General features: G+C 55.1%; 1 protein-coding gene across 5 annotated transcripts in view; it reads left to right on the top strand.

The window, feature by feature from the left end:
- Positions 1-25,624, top strand: part of MAPKAPK3 (MAPK activated protein kinase 3) — a 52,077-nt gene extending 26,453 nt beyond the window's left edge. For 4 of the 5 annotated variants that reach the window (XM_057706454.1, XM_057706455.1, XM_057706457.1 and 1 more), the window contains 9 exons: positions 17,012-17,151; positions 18,335-18,399; positions 18,862-18,941; positions 20,736-20,859; positions 22,069-22,144; positions 22,472-22,596; positions 23,048-23,133; positions 23,404-23,484; positions 24,180-25,624. In XM_057706454.1, the coding sequence (XP_057562437.1) occupies positions 17,012-17,151; positions 18,335-18,399; positions 18,862-18,941; positions 20,736-20,859; positions 22,069-22,144; positions 22,472-22,596; positions 23,048-23,133; positions 23,404-23,484; positions 24,180-24,332 (930 nt within the window). In that variant the 3' untranslated portion in view covers positions 24,333-25,624. Of the gene's footprint in view, positions 1-1,046; positions 1,104-17,011; positions 17,152-18,334; positions 18,400-18,861; positions 18,942-20,735; positions 20,860-22,068; positions 22,145-22,471; positions 22,597-23,047; positions 23,134-23,403; positions 23,485-24,179 lie in introns of those variants that run through there. The other variant, XM_057706459.1, reaches the window with a different exon arrangement.
- The last annotated feature ends 386 nt before the right edge of the window (positions 25,625-26,010 follow it).

Raw genomic sequence — 26,010 nt, 5'->3', positions numbered from 1 at the left:
CTCTTGAAATCAGGTTTCTCTGCTCAAGGGTTGATAAGATAAGGAGTTGATGTGAGCTTGGAATGAGATGATGCATGTGGAGTAATTGGTACAGGGCAGTGCAGGCCTGGAGAGGCTACAGGACTTATTTAGGGCATAGAGTCTGCAAGTATTTGAGCAGGGACCTGGGCCCAGCCCCCTGTCTTTCCTAGTGGCACTAGCACTGATAGAGGGCATCATCTCCCCAGGGTGGTCTTGGAGAGGATCACGAGGATGGGTCTGGAAGGTGCTCAGAGTAGGGCTGGTGAGGCTGGGTTTCAGGCACAGCTTCTTTGCTTACAAACTCAACAGTGGAGTCGGGTTGGGAGGCCCTTTTGGAGCCCTGGGCAGGGGATTCTCTGAGTCCTTCAGGGAAGAGGTAGCCCTTCTGAGGGGAGATGGGGCTAAGGATGTGAGAAGTGAGAGCCTTCCTTCCCTCCCTCAGCACCATATTAGCCCTTTCACTCCTGCTAGGGTCAGGGTACAATCTGGGTGGGCAAGGGGCTGACTGAGGCCTCTTCTTAATACCAAGGTTTTGGCCCTGCGAGCCAGAGCTGAGCTCTGACCACCCCTTGTGGTACTCCAGGTGCTGTGAGTGAGGCAGGAATGGAGTGGGAAGCTGGAGTTCGTGGGCCCAGGCAGCACTGGCTTTAAGCAGGACTGGTCCTCGGCCTTTCCCTGTAGGTGCTGTGTCTGACAAGTGACTTGGGGGAACTTCCAGCTGCAACAATTTCCAAAGCACCTCCTCTTGAATCTAGGGCCTTAATGCTCTCTGTTCTAGACTAGGAATGGGGCAGGCCTAGAACATATTTCCCTGCTGTACTCCTTTAGGCCTTGTGGGTGAACGTGGCTAGGGCTACTGGCTTGAGACCTTCAGGACCTGCTGCTAGGTTGGCCCTCAAGGGAGACACAGATGAGATGTGGCCCCCACCCCAGCACTTTCCTGTTCTTGCCAAACCCCACCCTGCTCTAGTGACCAAGTCCCCGTCCTGTAGGCAGGTCTTCACCATCTTCCAAGCCGGGATGAGCACAACCTGTAGCACATGGTACCTATACTTGCGAGTGATGGCCCTAGCCTGGATGAGGTAGGTGGCACCTTTATGCTTATAGCTTCTGCCCCCTGCCCAGGAGGGCCAAGACCAACAGACCTCAACACATGGCCTGGCTCGGGCCCCAGGAGCTCAGCCAGTTCACGAATGGGTCTTAGCCCTCTCTCTGCCTCTGCCTAGCCCTCTCCCAAATTGCCCTAGGTCAGCCTAAGTAGAGGCCCTGGGCTCTGTGCCTTTCTGTTTCCCTGGACCTACATCCTAGGTTCCTAGGCTGGCCTGTCCTAGTCTTGTGGTCTGGATTTGTCCAGGCCATCTCTGCCATTCTTGGTGGTCCAGGCCTAGTGTCCTGGCCTCTCTCCATGCCTGTCCTCTTGGCCCTATTGCTCAAGGGGGCAGATAATGCTTGGCATGAAGCCTGGAACACAGCAGGCACTCATGAAACAGGAAGAGCTGTGGTCAGTGTCCCTGTAACTGTTCCTATTCTTTGGGGGCCCTAGAGAAGCAGGCTTCTCCTTCCTGGGGAGCTGGGCCTCTTCCCCTTTCCCTCAGCCCGTGACCACTGGCTTGATCCATCTTGGCCTCACACACACTCAGCAACGCTCCCGCAAGGCCAGCTTCCGCCATCAGTGCTGTCATTCCATTCTCCATTCGACCCTTAGCACTTCTGCTGTCCCTTTGGCAGAAACTTGAGGTCTGCCTGCCAAATGTCTGGGACAGCAGGCTGCCTTCTACTGACCTCTTGCTTGTGACCCCTTCCAGGCCTAACTGGTTAATTGACACCCCTTATCTTCACTCCTAACTGGACACAGTCACCCCATCACATGGGAGACCTCTCAAACCTTATCCCGTATATGAAAATCAGGACCTGGAGTTCGTGGCCAGAAGTCACGTGGCTCGATTAGGATGGGGGATTATAGCAGAGGCCACATTCCCTCCCCTCCTGACTTCCTGCCACGCCCCCTTGTGCTCCTGGCAGGCAGAAGTAGCAGTGGTACTTAGATAAATAAAAACAAAGCCTTGAGGAAGCTGAGGGGGCCTACACTGGGTGTCTTTCCTAGCCCTGCTCTCTGGGCTTTGGGTCCGCTGAAAAATGTTGGAGGCCTCTGGGGCTTCCGGTGCCTTCATCCTCCTGTCTTTGTCAAAGAGTGGAGTGGTGGGGTACTGGATCTGCATGCCCAGGAGATCCCTGCATTGCTCCACGGGTGGGGCTGGCCTGTTGGAGCTGGTGTTGTGGAGCTGGATTTCAGGCTGGGTGGGGCTGCCGGGCAGGCCAGGTACTTTCTCATTTGGCAGCTGCCACCCCTTCACCTACCATCTCCAGACCGGTCAGATCAGCCTCTGTGAGGCCTCTTGTTTACTGAGGTGACAAATCAGGAAGCACGTGGAGGGCTGGCAGCCTTGTGCAACAGAGGCCCCTGTAGTGGTTTTACTGCACCCAAGCATCTTTCCAGGCTGCCCCTCTCCTGAAAGGAAAAAATCTGAGGAACTCAAGTACTACCACACTCAAGTGGAGCCTTCTGAACTGCCAGGAGTGGGCAATTTGCTTTTTAAATGAGGATCCTAGGGAGGGCATCAAACCCTACGAAATGCAAATAGTTAGATTTAGGGGGAGAGGGGGATTGTTTTGAGATGCTTCACACCCTGCCCAGCTGGCCTCGCTCACAGCTTTAGAAGCTGTGCTCCTAGCCTACTGTCAGGATCCCCTTTGCTGAGACTTCCAGAATCTTTTTCCCACCCCACCCAGAACTGATGCCACCTCTCCAGGCTTCAGGCCTTGGTGTCGTGGAGTCTAATATTCTCGTGAATGGCTAACAGTTTTCCAGAGCGTTCTTTCTGGCAGGCCCTGTCCCCAGTGCACAATACATGTTATCTCACTCTTTTCATTCCCATCTTATGGATGAAGACACGGATATTCAGAGAGGTGAACGACTTGCCCAAGGTGTACAGCTGGTGTACAGCTGTACACCTCCCAGCTGGCAGGGCTGGGACGTGAGTCTAGGCAGTTTGATGCCAGAGTCTTAGCGCCTAAGTCACCTGATGTCTCATGCAAGTCTATGGGGACTTGGGAGGGTCTCTGAGACTTGGCTCCTGGAAGGATGCTGGCATTGTTCTTCATGGCTCCACTGGGCCCCAAGTGATACTGCTGGTGTTTGCCCAGCAGAGCTGTATCTGCCCCTCTCTCCTCACTGTGCAGGACTCTATGCCTGTAAGTGGACAGGTGCTGGTCCTGCAAGGCCAGCACACACATGGCTGTGTGGGACTGCCTCAGAAAGGGTGGATGGTTCGTCTCAAGCCTTGTGAGTTTCAGACAAGCCCTGCCCAGTGAAGTTCAGGGTGCCACAGGCAGGAAGTCAGGTTGGTGAGTGGGCGAGAGGAAACTGTCAGGACTGGGCCAGCCAGAGGAGGTTTCCTGGAAGAGATTGCCAGCTTCAATGTGGGCCTCTGGTCTGAGAAGGATGTGGATGACAGAGGAGGGCACAGGGTGTGTGTAACAGCATGCCTGGTTTGCACAGTGCAGCACTTGCTATGGAGTACCACTTCCCCGCTCCCAGTCTTGTGTCCTGGTAGGATGTGGCTAATATCAGCAGGGCTGGTGTCCAGGCCCTGACAAACTCTGGGGAGCCGTGGAGGGACCAAAGGGCCCTGTGGAAGAAGAGGCATTTGCATAGGGTTTGAAGGATTAGGGGATAGGTCCGTGGTGACTCTCCCTCTCTATTTGCCCACAACTCAGATTCATACCTCATCCAACCAGAGGCCTCTGTCTTTGTTGCCCTCCTTCACTAGGTGGGCAAAAATCCTCCCTCCTTCTCCCAGAGCTTTCTTTCATAGCATCACCAGGACCCTTGTAGAGTGCTATCACCCGGGGTGCTGTGGGGGCTTCTGTTCAGCTCAGGGCCTAGTCTCCATGACAACAGAGGTCTGTTATGTCTCTGCCTATTCCCCAGATTTGTACTTGGGCTGCTTTCCTACTTGGATCCCTCATCTTCCTCTCCCGGGGCCTCCTTGGGACGTCATCATAGGAGGCCCTTGTGAGGGTGCAGCAGGTAGAGCATCTGGCCCTGCAGCCCCCCAGCCTCCTTTGGTCCCAGCCTGGCAACTGGCTGCCATGTGTCCAAAGGTGATGGCCACTAGGCAAGAGCTGGGGACAGTGGTTATCCCTAGGCAAAGATGTTTTCCCAGCACATCTGTGCTATAAAAGTGTGCACCAGGCCCTACCTGGATGGGTGGGTCTGCTGCTCTCAGGGCAGGGAGACCACAGCTCCAATGGGCTCCCACTGGCTCCCATGTTTTCCCAGGAGAACTTTGGTTCTGCTAGCCTCCCTCCTACTTGTTCGAAGTCTTGTGGGGCTCCACGTGAGAGGCTGTCTGGGGTTAAGAGAGGAGCAGGGCTCTGGGCTTGAAGTCCTTCCTGCCACTTTCTCCCCGAGTAACCTTGGAAAAAGGCAGTTTGGGAATTTTTTGCAAAACCATTGTCTTTGTGGTGCAGTTGAACGCAGGGTTTGAATACATGGTAGGAAGCAGGAGTCAGTCCTGGTAGCTAACCGTCCCTAGGTTCCTGCTGTGAGACAGCTGGGGCCTGAAGGACTGTGAGAGGGCAGAGCTCTCCTTTGGGGCAGCCTGGATGCATTTTTTGGTGGCACATTATTGGCCTTCATGAGGACTCACTCAGGCTCACCCTGCACCTGGGGAAGCCAGCCCCTTGCAGGGTTGGAAAGAATGGTGTGAAAAATCTCCTCCCCACTCTCTGCCCTTGGAACTAAGTGGATTAGGCCCGGTGTAATTGTGATTAAAATTCTGCTGTGTGGGAACCGTGGGGGTGTGTTTAGGGCAGGCGTACCAGGAGGCTGTTTTGGGGGAACAGGGAACCTCAGGAGGCCTTTTCATTGCTGGACAGGCCAGAGACACAGAGAAAATTGATTTGGGGTTTATTTGTGGGTTTGGGATTGGGGTTGCCCTTTTCTTTAGAAAAGGCTTTGTCCTTGCTACTTTCTCTTTGTGCTGCTCTCCCTTTCTGTCTTCTCTGCCTCCTTGTCCCTCTCCTTTCTTCTTCCCCCCCTCTCTTTCTCCTGCTGTCACTCAGTCCCTCCCCTCTTGGGCCCTGCCACTCTGTCTTGTGGGTTTTGGGCTTGGTTTGCCTCTTCCCTGCAGCCCGCAGGCTGCGGACAGGCAGAGGACAGATGGGGGCTGGTCAGGTGATTGGGACTCATCCTAGTTACCCTGAAAGTCTGCCCCACCCCCTAGGGACAGGGTGGGGATAGGACGAGAACACCAGCCGTACCATGCCGCTCACAGTGCTTCTTCCTGCTCCTGGCCTTAACCAGGTGCTGGCCGCCTTGGCAGCTGGAGCAGTGCGGTCAGGAGCATCTGGGCCAAGCCTGTAACCTGAGGCGTCCCCTGCGGAGTGTGGGAAGTCAGCCTTGGCTCTGGCCTCTGCCGGTGGGTCTCCTTTTATGGCTCGATGGTCTGAGCCTTTTGTTGGGGACAGTGGTGCAAGACTAGGAGCACTGTGACTCCCAAGGATTCCTGCGCTGAGGGTGGGGAGAGAAGGGGCTGGAGCCGGCTGAAGGAGCCTGCGGAAGGGCTGGGAGGGCTGGAGACACGAGACGCGAGGCACAACCTGCGCAGCTGTGCAGTGCCCGGTGCTAGCGGGGCTGAGCAGCCCATAGCAGCGGGCGCTTTAGCCTGCCCCCCCCCCCCCCCCGCAGTGAAGCTCATAGTCTATTTTCAGGAGTGCAGTGAAGGGCCAGAGCCTTGACCTCCCACATTTATTGCTCCATTCCTAAGGGTTCAGCCTCCAAGGGACTCAGAGCTTGTTGCCGTAGCTGTTCCCCCAACATAAACAAGTCCCCTTCTCAGGATGTGGCAGAGGGGCTGGCTGGGGCTCTCCATGCCCTCTGGCGGGCAGCAGCACAGAGGGTGGGGGTGGAGATGGGATAAGAACACCCACGTATCCCTTGGATGCTTCCGAGGTGCTGAACACAAGCACAGCAGGATCTAAGAATGGGTTGTTACCACCCCCGTGTCATGGATGCAGAGACTGAGATTCCAAAAGGTGAGGTAACCCTGGAACCCTGGCCTGTCCCTGTCTGGCAGCCAAACTGGCTCTCAGCCATCCTTCCCTGTGGGCCAGGCTCAGTGGGGATCAGGACCCGGGCCCCTCTCCCAGACCAGTCTGCCCATCTGTAAAATGAGGGGCTGGGCACTTTGCTTGACGAGGGCCCCGGTCTGGCTGTGAAGACCCTTTTGGTGGGCAGTGACTCTGGGCAGTGCCAGGCAAACAGGCAGGTGGTGCGGCCCACCTTGCCCCCTGCTGGGGCTGCTCTTGCAAGAGGACAGGCAGCACAGAGGCTGGCTAGAGGGTGCCCTGAGATGCCTCTCCTGAGCCAGCCAGCAAGGGTGTTGCCAGGGGAACAGTCATCTGTGGGGACACCACCAGTAGGGTATGTGTTCTGCTAGGAACAGGAGCTCGGGGTTATGACTCAGGTTTGAAGACCCCTCTCCACTGCATTCTGTGGCTGGGTTCAATCTTTGAGTCAGCCGAGCCTGTACCAGGCTGTGTCCTTAACCGAGGAAGGCCCAGGAGACTGAGGGTGAGTCACTGCAGCCCATTCCCGTGGCAGGAGTATCCCTCAGTGCTGCCTGGCTGCCACCCCAGTCTCCCAGAAGGCAGGGCCTTCCTCCCTCTTCTCCCCCTTCCAGAGACCAGGAGGTTTTCCCAGGAGCCAGCTGGGTGTCAGAGGCCTGGGAGCCTTCTAGCTGAACAGGAGCAGGAGAGGGAAAGGGGCAAGGGGCCAAGGGAGGCGGGAAGCCTGGGCAGCCAGTTTCCCTGCCTCCCCTGGGAGGAGCTTAAGTAGGGCGATGGCTGCCGGTGCTCATCCAGGCCTGTGTGGGGAGCTCCAGGGTCGCAGATGAAGCCAAAGGAAACAGGAGAGATGCAGAAAAGCTACAATGTTGGCTTCGGGAAGAGCAGGTCTGGGGGATGGAGTCAGAAGCTTCCTGAGGGTCTCTGCCTCTGGGGGTGGTGCCGTCCATCCTTCCAACCCCCCCACTTCGAATTCCTTTGTCGTCTTTTTAACGTCTCCTTCTGCGGAAAGAGACCAGCTGTCATTCTTCTGAGAGCTGCAGTGTGTTGGGTCCCCTCTCCAGAGGTGACCGCAGGCATGGCCAGCTGGGTGCCTCAGCAGGGGTGGCCTGGGCATGGCCTCACTCACCCTGGTTACTGCCTGTCCTCTGCAGCCCGGCGTGGGCTGTGTGGGCATCACTACAGCACACCTGGCCGGCTTGGGGCACAGACTCTGTGCCGAGGTGGGATCTCTTCCTGAGGAGGGACCATTGAAGAGACATTTTTGAGATTAGAATAACACATTTATGTTTGCTAAAAATCTTCCAGTCTTATCATGAAGATGTCTTCTTTTTATACTGTCACAGAAGAAATAGAACCAGGGTAACATTTCACCAATTATGTAGTGGATTTTGACAGAAAAATCCTTTTTTTCCTCCAAGAAGTTAGAAGAAAATAGAAGCTGGACCCTCTGAGTATGCGCTCGGGGGGCTTGCAAGTTGCCTGTGTGGCCTCTCCTCAGCCCCCTGTGGGAAAGCTGTGGGCGGGATGCTGGGATCTGGCACCTGCCTGGGGCAGAAGGTGTTCTGAACCTGCCACTTACACACTGTGTAACCTCTGGGAGGGGGAGGAAGTTGTAGTTCTTTCTGGGCCTCTTTCCCTACCAGTAAAGCAGGTGCCGATAGTCTCAGACCTGCCTGCCCTCCTCTGCTCGTTGCCATGGGTGAGGAGGGTGCATACCTATTTCACAGATGAGGAGCTGGGGCTCAGGGAGATGCGGGGGCAGGCCCAAAGTCACTACACACTTCGCAGTAGGGGACATTGCTCGAAAGGATGCATGGAGGAGTTGATGTAAAGGTATCTGCCGTCTGGGGGAGTGGGGATGTGCCCTCTCCTCCAGTCTGCCAAAGCTGAGGGCTGGCTTAGTTCCCTGGCTTAGGTCCCTAGCTCTCCCCTTTGCTTCTCATGCCCCAGGTTCTCTCCCCTAAGATCAGCCATGATCTTCCCACCCTGGAGGGTCTGCCCCTCCTCACTGAGCCGTTCACAGCAGCAGTATCCATAGACTTTTTTTTTTTTGGCACACGGAGTTGCTCCATGGCGTGTGGGATCTTCCTGGAGCTGGGATCGAACCCGTGACCTCTGCATTGGCAGGCGGATTCTTAACCACTGCGCCACCTAGGAAGCCTATCCATAGACTTTTGATTCTTGGTCTACTTTTGCAGAGCCTGGTCCTGCCCCTCTCAGGATCTGAGACGCTTTCTGTGACCTGCTGGTTTGGAGGGAGTCTGCTTCCCTGGGTCCCAGAGTCTGCACCTGAATTTCCCCAAATTCTGGAGAACAGGGAGGTGAAGAGTGTGGGACCACCTCAGGGCAAGAGCCAGGGGAATCCTGCAGCCAAGCAAACCCTAAAGCCCATTTCCACTCAATGCGCACTTGGCACTGTGCTAATCGGAGCTCTCTGTGTGTTCTCATTCCATCCTCATGGCCACCTGGAAACATGAGTGCTGTCATTGTCCCCATTTTCCAGATTGGGCCAGTGAGGCTCGGAGAGGTTGAGTGACCTGCACAAAGCCACCGGTGAGTGGAGGATGGAACTGACCTCTGCATCTGGCATGCAGGTCTGTCTGACCTGGAGCCCTGTGGCCATAGCTGGTCCTTCACAGTGCGTGGTCCCTGGCCTGGGGCACTGGAACCCGGCCTGCTCCAGCTAGCACTCATGTTCCCACTGGCCGTCTCCCTCCCTGCCTGGGAGCCTAGCTTAGCTCACTCTTTCTGGAAGCATTCTTCCCCTCCCCCATCCCTCTTTATTCCTCCCCATACCTGGCACTTCTGCCTTTGTTTCCAGGTTTTCTGGGGCTGGTAGGAAGCAGACAAACTGTGGCCACCAAAATTTAGCCAATTGAAGGAGTCTTGTGTTCCTGAGATTTGACAATTTCAAAACGTATGTTGGCTCTCCTGCTGGCAGAGCTTCCTGGGAAGACATTGGGCTTACAGCCCCAGCCACTCCCTCCCCTCCCAGGGCTCTGGTAGGAGCAGTTAGGGAGCCCCAGCCAGTCAGCGACTTCCTCTCCCACCCCTGGCCATCAGGTGCCCCAGCCTTGGCCTGGAATGGGAACAGCTGTTTGGGGACCCTCCGTCTTCCCAAGTTCCCTTGAGAGGGGCTGGCCTTCCCCATCTTGTCTGCTCTGCCAGTTTCTGGATCTGGAAAGAAAGGAGAAGAGACGAGAAGGAGCCAGGCTCAGTTCCCTAAGGCCTACATCCTCATCAAGCATCCTAATTGGCAGTAACATCCATAGACCCCCAGAGGATGGAGTGCCTGTGGCAGCATTCCCAGCTGCAGCTCCAGGCCTGGAACCCAGGCAGGGCCAGTAAATGTTTGTAGGGCTCAAGAAGAGATCTTTAAAGTCTGCAGTCCTCCCTGGGCATGAGGGTTGAATCCCGGCTCCCAAAAGATGCCTGGACTTGGAGGTGGCCATGTGTGAACCATGTGACCCATAGAAGCTCTAAAACATCCTTGAATCTCAGTCTCCTCAGCAGAAAATGATGGTCAGTGATGCTCTTGTTGAAGGGCAAGAGCTAACAGGTGCCATGTGCACACCTGGTACATGGCAGGAGCTCTGTGAACATCCGCCACTGTTGTAATAACCACCAACTGGCAGAGCCTGGTCTGGTCCCAGGGGTGTGGGGCCAAGCTCCACACATAAAAGGAACAAAGCAGCTGCCTGCATGGTCCTCATTGCCTAGAAGCCAACAGGTCTGGATCCAAGTTTTGACTCTCACTACCCAGCTGCCTGACTTTGGGCAAGTCACTTAACCTCTCAGAGTCACAGTTCCCCCCAGAAAAGGAATGATGCTGGTTCTTCTCAGGATGTGATGAGTACTGAATGAGGTAGTGTCTGTGACCAAGAGCCGTGGCCAACACAGCACTGACCAAGCACCAGGGAGGGGCTGTTGTTATGAAGGGGGTGCTAACCCTGACCTGACTCTGTCAGTCCTTGGACGTTCAGCTGGGGCCTGGGCATTTGGGGTCAGTAGATCATGTGAGCCAGCCTCCCTGGAACTTCGCCACTGAGGAGGAGAGGTGAACAGACAGGGTGAGTCGGAGGACAGGATATGGCCAGAACTTAATGAAGTGAGGCCTGATCTGACGTGGGACCAACTAATCCATAGCTGTGAAATCGGTTCCATTAGCTCTCTTAATGAGCTACGAGAGCTGGGAAAATGAGTGCAGGAGAGAATAATGGCACATGTCTGAGGCTCTAATTTTGAAACCATGGCTAAAAAGTTAGATTTGACACGACCAGCAACTCTCCAAATAGCACGGGTGTCCTTGTAGGGAGGGAGAGGGTGAAGTTAGTGAGGAGGGGATGAGTCTGGGCTTATAAGAAAGATACTGAGGCCTTGAGAAGGGAAGTCCTACTGTGAACCCTGAACTTGAGGTCAGTCTCTACCACCCCATCCCTAGGCTATGGCCTCTGCTCTAAGTAGGCAAAGCAGCCGGCAAGGGTCCTAGTGGGACCTAGTGCTGGCCAGGGGCCGGGGTGCAGTGTGTTAATTACCATCCCTGCCGCTAACAGCACGAGGCAGGGTGGTCTCAACAATGGCTGTGAAATGAATCCTGCTCTCCCAGTGGTGTCTCTCATAACATTAGACATGCGCCCCCATGGGAGAACAATCCCAAATAATTACAGAGCTGAGAGCCAGAAGGGACCAAATATGGCTGAGCTGATAACTCTTATCAAGGAGGGAGTTCAGTAAATTCAAAGTGCTTTTTCTCATCTATAACCTCACTCTGTAGAGAATTGGGGTTCTCCACAATGAAAAAAATGAGTCGCAAACCTACATTTTCCCATAACATTCTGTGCCATGGTGTGATCAACAGCCCAGAGATGCAGCTCCTGAGTGTTCCAGGCTGCCCTTACCTGAGGCTGGCGTGACACCCCTGGGCTGGGAGAGAGGGTGTTGGGGGGACACAGCAGTCCTTCCTGCTTCTCTCCTCTCTATCCTTTGACGTTAAACCAAGCTGGAATCCCAAGAAAGTGGAAATAATGGGACTTTAGTGGCCCACAGGGCAGTGAGAGGAAGTGGATCCCTGGCCTCCAGGAGGTTTCCTTTGCAATGGGGTTGATGTCTCTCAGGCTGTGGGCTGTCATGAAATCCAGAGTTCATATTTCTTAATTTGCTGCTGCCTCACTGATGGGACAGATTATAAGCCAGCCGTCTTCCCCCGGAAGGAATGGGTGTTCCGATGGAGGCCACAGCAGCTTGGCCTGAGCTGCATGTTAATTGGCTGGGAATGTGGAGGTTGGGGTGGGGTGGGGTGGGAGAGGCTGCTTGTCCAGCCTGGGGACTTGGGGACTTGTGTGTGTGTGTGTGTGTGTGTGTGTGTGTGTGTGAGAGAGAGAGAGAGAGAGAGAGAGAGAGAGAGAGAGAGAGAGAGAGAGATACTGTGAACACTTTTACTTGAAAAGAGTCAGTCCTGGGGTGAGCTGGATGTGGACACTGGCTTTGTGGGTAGGTATGTGGGCCTGGGAAGGTGGCCTTTCCTGGGCTGGGATATGGCTGAAGAAGGGTGTTGGGGGCTGCTCCCAAGGCTGTGTCTTACAGAGTCACTGCGGACATCCCAGCTCTGTTTGATGCTCTAGGAAGGCAGACAGAGTACTTTTACAGCTCTGGGTGATGTGAGGTGATGGGGCCTCAGTGGGAGAGGAGGTCTGAGCAGAAGGGTCTGGGCTTGGTTACCTGCCCAGGCAAGGCTGTCACAGGTTGAGTTGTGGCAGCAAGACTCCCAATCTTTCTTGGGCACCTCTCTGTGCCCAGTTTTCTGTTAGGCATTTCAGATAAATAGAAAATATTGGACAAATAAATGGACAGATGGATGGGCCTTATTCTCTGAGGGGATCAAAGTCAATATCACAGAGTCTGGAGACATAAACATACCGTGGCCCACACACTGACACACATTCCCCAGCCCTATATACCACCTCCACCCGTACACAGCCATGCACACACCCCTTACATGCATCTACTTGTGTACATTTACCCACGTTTCCGTGCACTGTGTACACACACACCTACACACACCCCTGCTCGTGCACACACCCATGCATCGATGCACACATTTATTTCAGAACAAGTTTCCCGAGTCTTGCAAGCAGTAGTTTTGGCCAGTGCCTCTCTGACTTGGGGTCACCCTGTCCTCTCATTTCACTGCGGGGAGGTGGTGTCTGGGTGCTCTCTCAGGAGTCCTGTTCTCCTCCCTGTCCAGCCTTACCTTAACCAGCCTGGCAGCCCCAGGGCAATGACTTCATCCTCCAGAGCCTCTTTTTCCTCAATCTGTAAATTGGGGCTGATGGTCCCCGCCCTGCTTGCCTCACAGGGTGGCACCAAGCATTCCCATGAGATAAGGGAAAAGAGTGTTTTGTAAACTGTAAATTGTTTTCCTAACAGTCAAATGTTGCTGTTGTTTTCCCAGCTCCCAAACTCAAGAGTTCCTGCACCTACGTGTAAACTCTGTGCTTGGGTGGGAAGGGACACCGCGTAGAGGTAGGGAGGAGGCCTGGCCAGTTCTGAGGCTCCCAGTCTACCTGGAGAGCTGGAGGGGCATGGGGCCCTTTGCCCTCAACCTTTGCTGGGGTCCACTGTCTGGTGGGGTTGGCAGGGGTCTTGGCTGTCTGGCTGTGGGCTCTGGGGTAGGTGAGAGAATTTGACAAAGGAGAGTGAGGGGAGAAGGGAGAGGTGGAAACCACATAATCAAAGACTGAGGCTAGAGTATTGTCATTTGATCAAGGAAATGTCATCTCAAATTCAATGCTTGTGTAACTTCGGTGGGGGCCCTCAAGCACAGCTGGGAGCCCTCCCTTAGGAGGAAGCCAGGGTTCCGTCTTAAAGATGTGTAGGGGAGCCTGTCGGGCACTAGCTAGAGCTGTGGAGCTGCCCAGAAGCCATCACAGACCCTCCAGCTTTGGTGGACCCCTGGGGGGCCCTGGGGACACAGGATGGGAGTGAGACCAGGGTACCAGTCTGTTGGTTTGTCAGAAGGCCACCCACCCCATCTTCTTTTCTTCCCAGCTGTGACTGGGGACCGAGACACCAGGTGGCCCCAGCAGTTTCAGAAATTTCAATATGGGGTCAGTGGAGACCAGAGGCTGCTTCTTGGGGACAGTGCTGTGGGAGTGGGGCTACAGTAGGTACTTTGCAAGGAGCCCATGACCTGAGTCCTCCCTGTGGTTCCCATCCCATCCCCCTCTTCCCCCCACTCTAGCCCAAGCCCTGCATCTTAACACCAGGGAAACAGAGACACAGAGAGGCAAAGGACCAGCCCCAGGTCACACTGAGAATAGGAGTAGAACCTGGGCCTCCCATCTCTTAGCCCTGTGCTCATTCCCATGCCTGGAAAGATGGGTCTCACTTGGGGACACCTTTTATGAAGGATAGCGAACACTCATATACTTGCATGAATGAAGCCAGCTTGCAGCAGTGGCCTTGTGGGTTGGAGGAGTCAGGATGGGCTCCTTGGAAGAGGAGGTAAAGTTCACCAGAGAGGGTAGGTGAGGTACAGTGGGGAGGAAGTTTGGCCAGGTTGTCATGTCTCTCATTTGTTAAGCCTTCCTGGGTCCTCAATTTAATCTTATTTTCCCCTCATGATGGGTTGTGAGATTTCTTCCCTTTACCCCCACTTTATAGATTTGTTCATTAAATTTGCAAATATTATCTGAGCCAGTGCTCTGTGCCAGAACTGGAACCCAGAGGTGGCCAGGCAGACTGGCCCTGCCCTTGGGGACCCACAGTCTGATGCCAGAGGCAGCATAGTGCCAGCCCGACTGGGGAAATGCCTGGTTATTTCACCTCTCTGTGCCTCAGTTTCTCAGCTAAAGAATGAATAAAGTCCCTTTCTCCTAATATTTATAAAGTGCTCAGAACAGAGCCAGGCATATTGAAAGTGTAATATCTTTATGTGTATGTTTGTTTAAAGAGTTATCAAAGAAACAAGTTAATTGTAGGTCGTGAGCAAGCGATGTACAAGAGGGAGGAAAAAAGGGCAATGATGCGGGAACTTTGCGGGAAGCCGGCAACGTTTTCTGTCTGGATGGGAGTGTGGGTCACAGGGTATGTGCAACTGTCAGAATTCATTGAGCTGGACTCTTGAGATCTGTGTGTGTAAAGTATACCTCAATAAACAAGTATACTTAGCAAGAAAGAAAAATAAAGACTGAAGGGAGAATAAGGGACCCTTGAGGTCCTCTTCAGACAGGGTGGTCAGGGAGGGCTTCTGAGAGGAGGTGACTTTGGCGGGACTCCTGGGAGAGGAGAAGGCTCTGGCTGAGGGGAAGAGAGATGAGAACACTGAGGCTTTAAGAGGTTTTGGGCTACATTCAAGGTCAACCTAAGTGCTCAAGAGTGACAGCCCAGGAGATTTCTTGGCAGCTGGCCCTGGGTGGGGCCAGGTGCAGGGCTCTGTAATCTCCCCTATAGAGAGGCCTGGGGGCATTTATTGTGTTTTCTAGGGGCAGCTCTCCCCACCCCATGCCTGTTCTCAGGGCCTTGGTACTCAGAGAGGGACTATTTTAATCCGTGTGGGAAATGGGTTCCTAAATATGGACTGAGTAGGGTGGGAGGCACTGAGAGACTCCAGCTCAGGGCAGCTCCACAAGCTCCTCCTCCTCAGCAAAGCACAGGGTGTAGGCCGAGGCCACCCACCGCCCTCCTCCTTTCCTTCTCACACCCCCGTCTCCTTCCAGCCCCGTGCCCGTCATCCCATCCTTTGTCTGGTCAGGATCCCAGTGTTTTCTGCCAGGCCCCAGCCAGGGACTCCCAAGTTAACCTGACCTGCCTTTACCTTCAAGCTGCTTCCAGCCTGGTGGAGGTACAGAGGCAAAAACCACTGGAGGAGGTGCTGGGAGGACTTTCCAGAGGAGGAGACATCTGAACTGAGCCCAGAAGGTTCCTCAAAAAGAGAGAGTTGACCCAGTGGAGAAGGAGATGGAGCGAGAGTGCACCTGGCGTAGGCAGAGAGTGAGGATTGTTTGGGATCAGAACGCACATCATTCTGACCAGAACCAAGTGTTCTGGGGCCAGGGTAGCAGGAAATGAGCTGGGAGAGGAAGGTGAACTCTGAATGCCAGGGGAAGAGGTGGCCTTTATTTGGGGATTTAAAGAGTAGGGGTGGGGATAGGCAGAGAAGGGCCGGAGAGAAAGAGGTGGGGCTGAGGACCCCAACAAAAGCATTTCAGCTGTGGGCTTGGAATTGTAGGAAAGAAGAGAGAGGACCCTGGTTCAGAGGTCAGGTACAAGAAGCAGGACAGATTGAGGGTCCAGGAGCCCTCCTGGGGGCCCTGATGGGACATGGTCAGGTTGGCTAGGGAAGAGGTGGTAGGTGGCAGGGAGAAGTGTTAGGAGGCCAAGCAGAGAAGGGGTGCAGAGAGGACAGAGCAGGAAGGGAGGATGGTGCATCTTTGGTCCTGTGGTTAAAGCCTGAGGTGCCCCTGGCTCAAGCCGCCTCAGTACGCAGTGTGGTGGTGGGGGAGCTGATGTGGTGAGTGGGGATGACCAAGCCTCTACCCACAATGCTATTAAGTAAGAAGCCAGTGCACGGGAGCTGTGTGGGCACGGAATAGAGGAGGCAAAGGCAGCACAGGTAAAGGATCCATGGCTTCCAGGCTGGGAGTGTCTGCCTACGGCTACCTCCATGCACACCCCCTTTCTGTACTGGTTAGTGGAGCAGGAGCCCCAGAGCTGGTGCAAGGGCTTGCCCAGCTCTTTGCACTCTACACTAGGGTCAAGGTGAACAGCTCCAGAGACCAAGAGACGAGCAGATGCAGGAACCCACTGCCTTCCTCTCCGCCCCAGTTGATCTTTGTCTAGAGAGCTTGGCCCCAGAGCCTGCCCCACACATGCCCTGGCAGAGGGGAAAGCAACCTGCAGAGGAAGAAAGTAAGGCCCAGGGTGGCCCAGGGTCCTGTGGGTGCTGAGTGAGAGGGAGCTGGTCTGAGCCTATCTTGGGTTCCAACCCTGGTCTTCAGCTCTGATTAACCAGGAAGCAAATGTGAGCAGTCTTACTGGGGGACGGCTTGTCCCTGCTCTCCCCATTCTGAGCTACCTCCCCCTGCAGGCTGACTGCTCCACCCCCTACACCTTCTCAGAGCATGACCACTTCAGGGTCTTGCTCATTTCCAGTGATTGGCCTTAAGGTTGGCAGCCACAGCCCAGGGCTGAGTTAACCTGAGCAGGGATCCTGACGCCCACCCACCTGCTGCCTGCCTTCCTGTGATGCATCCTGTAGGGATGACTGTTATTACTCCATTCTGCAGAGATGTGGGCTGTGGCTTGGAGCCGCAAATGTTTGCTTAAGGTCACATTGAGTCATTGGAGGAATTTAGCTCCAAGCCCAGACCTCACGCCTCCAGGCAGTCGCCTCCCTCAAGAAGGGTCTTCTTTGCCACCAGACTCTACCTCTGGTCCATAACCCTCAGGCCGTCCCACGTAAAAATGAGGCTCTGGGGATGTGTGGCGTCTGGCCTGGGGTCTCACAGGTGATGTGTGATTTGATTACAAAACCCACTTCAGTTGTTGCCCCCAGGAAGGGAAGCAGGGGCTTCTCTGGTCTCTGAACCCTTCCAAGCTTTCAGCTACCTCCTAGGGCTTCCCAAGCTACCAGCTAAGCTGCTTGAAGCTGACCTTAAATCCAGAGGCTCATTGGACCACAGATCAGGAAAACCTGGGTTCGAATCCTCACTTTGCCCTTTATAAGCAGGGTAACCATAGGCAGGCCTCTCTGAGCTTACGTGTCCTTGTCTGCAAAGTGAGGGCAGTAGTCCTATCTGGGTGGCTCCTGGGGAAGTGGATTTGGGACCTGACGCTTTCTGTGCCTATCTGCCCTCAGCTCCTGTACGACAGCCCCAAGGCCCGGCAGGAGGTGGACCACCACTGGCAGGCCTCGGGCGGCCCCCACATTGTGCGCATCCTGGATGTGTATGAGAACATGCATCACAGCAAACGCTGTCTCCTCATCGTCATGGAATGGTATGCTGGCCCACCCTGCCTCAGTGCCTCATTGGTACCCCTGTGGGCCCTACGCTCCTGCTATTCTTTAGGGGCTCTCTCTGTTCTTCAGATAGCAGCTCTGGGAGGCCCCCTAGCCCTTGAAGGGTAGTGGAGCTGGGCAGCTGGCCACAAGGGCATTCCCGCAAGAGTGGGAAGGAAGCCACAGGGGCTCTAACCTGGCCTCCCTGGGTGAGATTTCCACTCTGTGAGGAGGGGCTGCAAGAGCTGTTAGAGAAGGCCATGAAGCCCTGATGCGGGTGGGGCTGGATTTGGGGACGAGTGGGATGTACACTGTCCCCTCAGCTTTCTCCTTCCCACCTGCATCTGTGCTCCCATGGTCCCACCAGATGCTGGGTGACCAGGGCCTAGATCCAGGAGCCAGCGGCCTCCTCCACCCTGGGCTCCTCCTACGAGCGCTGTGGCTCAGCCCTAACCTTCCTCAGACCCTGGGCCCTGTGTCTTGGCCTCCAGTGCCTCCTTGTCTGCTTTTCAAGCTCCCCCTCACCCCACAGGGTAGCAGCTCTTGAGTCAGATTTGGGGTTCAGATCCTGGCTCTGCCACTCACTAGCTGTGTGACCTTGGGCAGATGCTAGCCTCTCTGAATTGCTGTAACGCCCATGTCAAATGTGGCAGGAGATCTTAATGTAGCATTCACCTGTTCATTCTAAGTACTCCTTGTGTATTGCTGAATCAATCTTCACAACTCTGTGAGGTTGGTGCTATGATCCCAGTTTTACCAAAGAGGAAGCTGAGGCACAGAGAGGTGAACGGACCAGCTCAGGGTCACACAGCAGTGCACACAAAGGGTTTGCCCAGGGCATAGCACACAGTAGGTGCTCAGAAAACAGTGGTCATGACGATGGTAACTGACATCTCACTCCTCACTTGGGGAAACTTGGATGAGGGTGGGGCTGCCAGGCGGAGGCAGTGCCCCTGGGAACACAGGTGCTCCCTGGTGAAGATCCTCCCCTAGTTCTAAGAATTGAGTTCAACCCACTCATGCCAACAGCCCACCACACACCAGGCTCTGCAAGGCACAAGGAGGCTGACAATGACCATTTCCCAGGGGAAGAGCAGCAGGGCTGGAAGCCTGGGTCCGTGGCTCGGGGTCGGGGCAGGTGGACGCCTGATTCTCCCCCTCCTTGCTCACTTTCTCTTATAGCATGGAAGGTGGTGAGTTGTTCAGCAGGATTCAGGAGCGTGGAGACCAGGCTTTCACCGAGAGAGGTATGTACCTGCAGCTGTACCAGGGATCTGGGCTGAGATGGATCACACAGAGTTTCTGTGTGATGCTGGGCAAGACCCTCCTTCTCTCTGTGCCTCAGTTTCCCCAGCTGAACAAGAGAGGGTGTGATAGAGTGTTCATCCCCCAAGGCATTCTGTGAGTCTGTGACACCTTATCAGAGATGAACTCCCCATGGCCTTGAGATGGAGGCCTCAGTGCCTCTTGGTGCCAACAAGCAGCTGAGCTGGGAAGAGGTAGCCTAGGCCCGCTGAAAGAGGTGCAGATGAGCTGGGGCATTCCCAGAGGAAACTAGGGTGACCAGGGTTGGGGGTATGGGATGGGGGTCCTGGGTGGCAGGAGTGCACCATCTTGTGCTTTCCCAGGAGGGATGATGGGGTGGGGCCCCCTAGGCTGCCTGGCCCTTGACTGGCATCAGTGACCCCCTCCTTCCTCTGTGTCTGCAGAAGCCGCAGAGATCATGCGGGATATTGGCACCGCTATCCAGTTTCTGCACAGTCGGAACATCGCCCACCGAGATGTCAAGGTGAGGCTCCAGGACCCAGGTTGGGGCACCAGGGAAAAGAGTACCATCCACAACCCTCAATGGCCCCAGCATCCACTAGATGGAGGCCACGTTCCTTGGCTGGCATTCAAGGCCTCTTCCCGCTGGCCCAGACTGCTCTTCTCAGCCTTTTCTCCCACGGTTCCAGCATACTCATTTGCTCTAGCCAGATGGGTGTGCTTGTTTCCTTCAAACACTATATAATCCCCATAGCCGTAAAAATAATTGAGTGCCTGCTTCAAGCCAGTAGGTCCTGATGAGCATCTTGCTTAATCCTCACCCAGCCCTGTGAGATGGGTGCCATTACCCATTTGACAGATGAGAAAGCCAAGGCTCAGAGAGAGATTGTCTTGCTCAAGGCTGTGCAGTTGCTGCACTGGGATTCATGCATTCATTTGTTCATTCAGCAAGGATTTTGTGGAGACAATGTTCCAGGCCTCAGGGAGGGGCTGCCTGACACTGGTGGGGCTTCTGTGAAGTAACAGCCATAGTTTCCATAGGTGGAGCCCTCTAATGTCAGCATTTTAGGGGAAAGAAGCCAATTGCTGGGCACTGGATGAAGGAGCAGAGGTAATCCCAGGTGCTGGGCCTGCTTGCCCTTCTAGTTGGTGGATTTGAGAGGTGTTCTCTCCAAATATCCTAGCCAGGAAGGACTGGCTCTTGGAGGTGATGAGGGTCAGGTGGACGCAATGGAAGCTGAGATGGCCTTACAGACACACACGCACACGGGTGCATGTGCCGCCCCCGTCAGAGCAGAACCTGCAGCTCCGGGGCCCTCGGCCCCACACCTGGAGCATGACCCCCCCCTCCCCCCGCCACAGCTCATCTCCTCTTAAGGCTGGGCAGAGGAGGCCTGAGGGCCCAGCTGCTGCATCAGGTTCTTCCTCTGGCTGGGTATTGCCAACCCATATAGTTATTCTTTGATTTCAGACACATGTGGTGCCGCAACAGTCTCACCTTCTGAACCATTGCTTTATTTTGGCCCTGGCTTCTTTGTTTTCCCCCAAGGGGAGGAAAACCTTCTGCCAAGAAGATTCCTTTGTATAGACCAAAACTGCTTCCCTGTTTTTAGTCCCAGTCCAAGGTTGGATCATCTCAAATAGAACCTGAGAAATAGCTTTCACTGACTCCAAACTGGAACTCTATCTAACAACCTATCCTTCTACCCTAGCTCTGCTGCTCCTCTCCATGTGCCTAGGTCCTACTCATTCGTTAAAAAACCAGCTTCAGTGCTGCCTTCTCCATGCAGACTTCCCCACTGCCTTCATCCCTCCGTCCTTCTGTGCTCTACAATCAGGAAGGATGGCCTCTGTACAGCTCCTGGGGCCTTAGCTCCCTAAGCAACCTTGGGGGGCTGTCCTGCAGGCTCATTCTGGGATGGGTGCAGGATGTGTGCCTGGCAGCACTGGCTCACAAGCAGCCCACCTTCCTCTGGAACCCTCATTTTGGCATCTCATGGCAGCAGCACCAACTCAAGTTTAGAAGTTCCTGCCCCAGGGTCTCTGTGGCACTCAGTTATCCACACCCTTGTTGAACAACTGCCTCAGTTTCCCTTCTGTGAAATGAGGTGTCACCTCTCAGCCACATTAGTCTCCTCCATACTTGGCCCATGTTGTTGATGGCCAAGGCCCAGGTCTTTTTAGTGAGATGAACCTAGTTCCTCCTGCATCAATCTGGATGAGGGAGGGAGGAAGGAAATCTGGCTGAAGATCACCCTGGGACTCTGCCCCCACCTGGTGCCTAACTCCAGACTCATGTTTTCTCTTCCTGGACCAGCCTGAAAACTTGCTCTACACGTCCAAGGAGAAAGATGCGGTGCTCAAGCTCACTGACTTTGGCTTTGCCAAGGAGACCACCCAAAATGCCTTGCAGACTCCCTGCTACACTCCCTATTATGTGGGTGAGTCCTTGGGACGTGGTTTGTACCTCTCTACCGCACCCCCCCACCCCTCACCCCCGGCTGTGGTATGGGGCAGCTGGTGGGGTGCAGAAGACAAAGGGTTAAAGCCCAGTCAGGAGGGAGGGGAGGATTCTGTCTGCGAGGAGGTGGTGACTGGGGGGGCCGGAGGCTGCAAAAATATTCTCCCCAACTTCAGCTTTTGCTTTTGAAAATAGATCCAGGAAAATTCTGGCTATGGCCTATGAGCTGAATGACATCACAGCGGCTCTAAATATATACGTGATAAAAGGCTGCCATCAGCTTGGGATGGAGCCCAACCGCGGTTGTTTTTCTCCGGGTTTTATCTTCCTGGGAGTCATATTCAGAAAGTGGGCAGGCATTTCCTCCTACATTAGAGGGCTGCAGGGTACCAGCCACCTGCCTTGTGGGAGAGGGTCCCTTAGGTGAGGGCATGGGTGGGACCCGGGGTTGTGCACATACTCACGCTTCCTGGAAAAGCTCCCTGCTCCCCTGTGAGCGGGCAGCCCCCCAGATCTGGAGAAGCCCCCACTGAAAGTGCCCCTGCCCAGAGAGTGGGGTGATGACTCGTTTTGCAGAGAGCTCTTCCCCTCAGAATAAGCCTTCCAAGAGCTGTTTAAGGGGTGGGACACCCCTGAGACAGCAGGAATGGCACTCTGTTTAACAGGACATGTTTTGCTGTATTTTGACTTAGAAATCTTCTGGCCTACCCATCTCATTGCACAGATGAAAAGACCAAGGCCCCGTGGGATGGTAGCCAGGCTAACAGTGGAACCCAGAGCCCTGGCCACGGCCCCTCCTTGCCCACGACCTAGGCTGTACATTCAGGAGGCAAGGGACACAGGCAGCTGGTGGGCTGGGGCCCTCTCACCTACAGCAGGACCCTGCCAAACCGCAGACTGCCCTTCTCTCCCTCTCCTCCCGCAGCAAGGCTGAGATTGGCCCAAAGTAGCTAGGAGGCTATCATTTCTTACAGCCCAGCCTAAAAGCGGGTTTATTTTATCTGGGAGCTGTTTTTCCTCCCCCAAATTCACACACATGCTGCCTTCCCAGAAGGTGCCAGACACCAATCTGCTCTGCCCCATCCCCCAGCTTGGGCACCTGCTCTCCACCTTGTCCAAGCTTTAGGCTCCTGCCTGGGCTCCAGGACCCTTGGGACTGAGAGCCCTCCTATACCCTCTGCCCTGCTAGCTCCTGAAGTCCTGGGTCCAGAGAAGTATGACAAGTCATGTGACATGTGGTCCCTGGGCGTCATCATGTACATCCTGTGAGTACCATCTATCTCCTGCACCCCCAGGTACCCTCAGAACCACTGCTGCCCCTGCCATCCTTGATGAGGGGCTTGAGTGGGTCCCTCTTCAAGCAGGCTGCCCTTCCCTTCTGCTCATGGGACACCTCTTCTTCAGGCTCCCTGAAGGCCTCCCTATGTCAAGGGCAGATGGTGGTCCCGGGATGAACCCCAGAGTTCCGAGGGCTGGTATTATTGCCATGGTGTCTGGCTGCCTGTCTCCCCAGTCAGAGTCTTGGGGAGGAGAATGGGTCCACCCTGGCGCTGCCCCCACGCCTGTGCCGAATGACCTCCGCCCTCCCCCAGCCTGTGCGGCTTTCCGCCCTTCTACTCCAACACGGGCCAGGCCATCTCCCCAGGGATGAAGAGGAGGATTCGCCTGGGCCAGTATGGCTTCCCCAATCCTGAGTGGTCGGAGGTCTCTGAGGATGGTAAGTGAATCTTTGCCTTAGCTTGCTCCACTGGACCCCATAAGCCTTCCTTCTGGGAGAGGCCACTTTAGTGTTAAACCAACCTGTGTTCAGATCCTAGCTTCCCCCACATCCCAGCTGTGTGATCCTAGGCAAGTCACCTAATCTTTTTGAACCTCAGTTTCTATATCTGCCAAATGGGCTCAAAACCTGTCTCCTCAAAACTTCCTCTAACTCCTGTCCTTCATTCATATTTTGACTTTGGGGACCACAAACAAATCTGCCTGTATCAGTTATCTGTTGCTGCCTAATAAATTACCCTGAACACTTAGTGCTTTAAAACAAGAACGTTATTAGCTCACTGTTTCTGTGGGTTAGGAATTTGGGAGCACATGCACAGCTGGTGGTCTCTGGGAGGCAGGGACTGTCTCTGAGGAACTCTGCAGCCTTACCACTCCCCTCTCTTCCCTAGCCAAGCAGCTGATCGGCCTCCTGCTGAAGACGGACCCCACAGAGAGGCTGACCATCACACAATTCATGAACCATCCCTGGATCAATGTGAGTGCCTACTTGTCCTGTGGCAGGCAGGGTGACGAGCTTGAGCAGGGCTGCCAGAAGAATGATGGCTCCAGAGTCCCTGGCGTGGGCCACAGATGTGTGGTAGTGCCCCACCTAAAACCTGCCTTTGCCACTGCTCCCTTAGGCTTCTTCACCTCCCTGAGTCTTGGTTTTCCCATCTGAGACTGGAAGAAAGGGGGTGGGGTAGGGCAGACAGTGCTGTCCCGGGTGTCTGCAGGGTCTGATCCACGGGCCTGGGGCTCCTTCCAGCAATCGATGGTAGTGCCACAGACTCCACTCCACACGGCCCGAGTGCTGCAAGAGGACAAAGACCACTGGGATGAAGTCAAGGTGGGTGGACTCTCCCTCAGTCACCCTACGGGTAACAGGGTTTTGGAAAAAGGGACTCCAAGGTGGTGACCACCCAGAACGTGGGTCTTCAGCTGCCTCTCACCTTGCGTCAGTGACTGCCCCGTGGTCTGGCTGTGGCACTTGGGGCACTGGACTGCACGGCCCCATCCAGGCTGGTGCTCCTGGCTTGCTCCCTCTGTGAAGAGGGGCTTGGCCCCAAGCTTTGGCCATAATCACCCTTATGATCTGCAACATTTGGGAGGGTGGTCAGCCTGCTTTTAGACTCAGGAGAAGCCAGATTTGAGCCTGTGGGGCGGCAGCTCAGAGCCCGGGGCCACCAGAGCACAATCTTTAGGTCCTGGTGCCCTGGGTGCACAGCAAGATGGGGTCCCCTGCAGGCCTTGTGGTTCTGAGCAGATGACATTGGTCCAAGTCCCTGTCCTACTTACCCTTGGTGTGGTCGCAGGGAGTCACTATACTTTCTGTGCCTTTTCAGATAAGCTCAGTGTCTACCACAGAGGACTATAGTGAGGATTATATGAGGTAAAGGGATGGGCCCAGTGCTAGGTACACAAGGGTCACTCGGGCAACAAAGGTGGTCACTGCCATCACTGCCATTGTTAAGAGGCTACTCAGGCAAGATGTGACATCTCTTGAGGTCTGTATACCTGCCCTCCCCCTACATCCATCCCCAGGAGGAAATGACCAGTGCCCTGGCAACCATGCGGGTGGACTATGACCAGGTGAAGATCAAGGACCTGAAGACCTCTAACAACCGGCTCCTCAACAAGCGGAGGAAGAAGCAGGCAGGCAGCTCCTCAGCCTCGCAGGGCTGCAACAATCAGTAGCTCATGAGGCCTTGGGAGAGCTGGGCCTCTCAGCCTGGAGGACACAGTGGAGTGGGCTGAGGCCCTGACGCAGAGGGCCCAGGGTCATGTTTTTTAACAAAAGGATTATTTTTGTTGTGTTTTAATTTGTCACTTGGAACTTCAGGATGGGAGAACGTGACCCTGATCCTTCCGAATCCCAGCCCAGGTTCAGGCCCTAGAGAAGGGCCAAAACCTGGGGGCTAGGGAGCCACCTGCTGCAGCTGCAGTGCCTTTGACCAGAGTGGCCTGAATGAACTGGACTCTGTCCCGCCCTGGCCATGGCCTTAGGCGTCCAGGCCACTGGGAGTTGTGGCTGGGCTTCCCTCCTTCCATGGAAACAGCTCCCTGGAGGGTGGGCAGATGGGCCTGGCCTTGGGGAACGGCATCCGGCCACTGGTTGTCATGGTGACCAGGAACAGAGTTGCTGTCTCTGAATGCTGAGTGAGTGAACAAGGGAGGGAGAGGGGCAACGGAGGGTCTGCCTGCCTTCCCCGGGGAGGCTACTCTCCCTCGCGCTGCTTGCCTCTCTCAGGCTCGCCTCTTTTTGGTCTCCCTGAGGCCGTAGGTCAGTCTGCCTGGCTCCCTGGGTGGTCCAGCCCTGTCTTGCTGCAACCCATCCCACAGGGCCCTTGATGTTCTCCTTCCACAGAGTCCCTGGGTCCAGCCATCCTGTTACTACGACCCCATCCAAAGAGTAGCCTCTCATCTCAGTGAGGGTGGGAGGTATTTTTAACCCTTTTTTTTTTTTACTTTGGAAAATGTCACTGTGACAAAAGCCAATACAGTTACCCTGCCCCCACTGGCTCAGTGGATCCCAGGCAGGAAAGCCTCTCCCTAACAGTTCATCCTCTGCTCTGTCTTGGTTGATGGCAGGGGTTGTCTCTTGGTGTCCTTTTGTGAGAGTGGATGGCTGCGGGCAGGGCCTAGAGGCTCTCTGTTAATCAGGGGTCTCTTTCTATACCCCGGGTCAGACCTGAGGCAGTGGAGGGCTGCTGTGCGTCTGGTCGCTTAGAGGCTCTGGTCCTAGCTTTGGCTTGCGTCAGAACAGAGAGGGCCCCTTCCTCACTGTTCTAGGCTCACCCAGCCCCACACTGCCCCGGCAGCCTCAGGGTGCCGAATGCCTGATGTGGGCCTGGCACGTGCCTGACCCCCAGCCTGGTTCCTGGTCCCTCACTCTTCTCTTACTGGCTGGGAAATCCTGGACCACGTCAGATAGGACAACGCTGCTGGGTTTTACATCCAGATATTAATAAACAACATTTTGGCATTTTCCCCTTGTTCCTGGGTTTCTCTTTGTCTACACGAGTGGACAAAAGTGGCCCAAGGGTATGTGCTCACGGCCACTAATGATTTCACTCCTGCGGGACAGGGTGCCTCAGGCCTGGTAAACATGCCAGGCTGACGCCAGGGCCCCCCTGGCCCCACAGGCGTGGAGAGGTCACGGGAGCGAAGGGATGGCAGTCGCCCCACGCCCCCAGCTCTGCGCCGCCCCGTGTGCTGTGTGTGTGACACCCACCCCTGGCCCGGTGTGCGCCAGCGTCTGCCCACAGTGGCCACCCCCAGCTGTGTGCCAGCCTGCTGAAGGGCGGGCAGAGCGCCTGCTGCAGTGCTGAGCTATTTTCAGAAGCTGCCAGATTTCATGTGGCAGCAAGAATGT

The sequence above is a fragment of the Hippopotamus amphibius genome, chromosome 13 (genome assembly GCF_030028045.1).
Source record: "Hippopotamus amphibius kiboko isolate mHipAmp2 chromosome 13, mHipAmp2.hap2, whole genome shotgun sequence".
NCBI lineage: Eukaryota > Metazoa > Chordata > Mammalia > Artiodactyla > Hippopotamidae > Hippopotamus > Hippopotamus amphibius.
The sequence above is the reverse complement of the archived record's forward strand: the minus strand, read 5'-3'. Positions and strand labels throughout refer to the sequence as shown.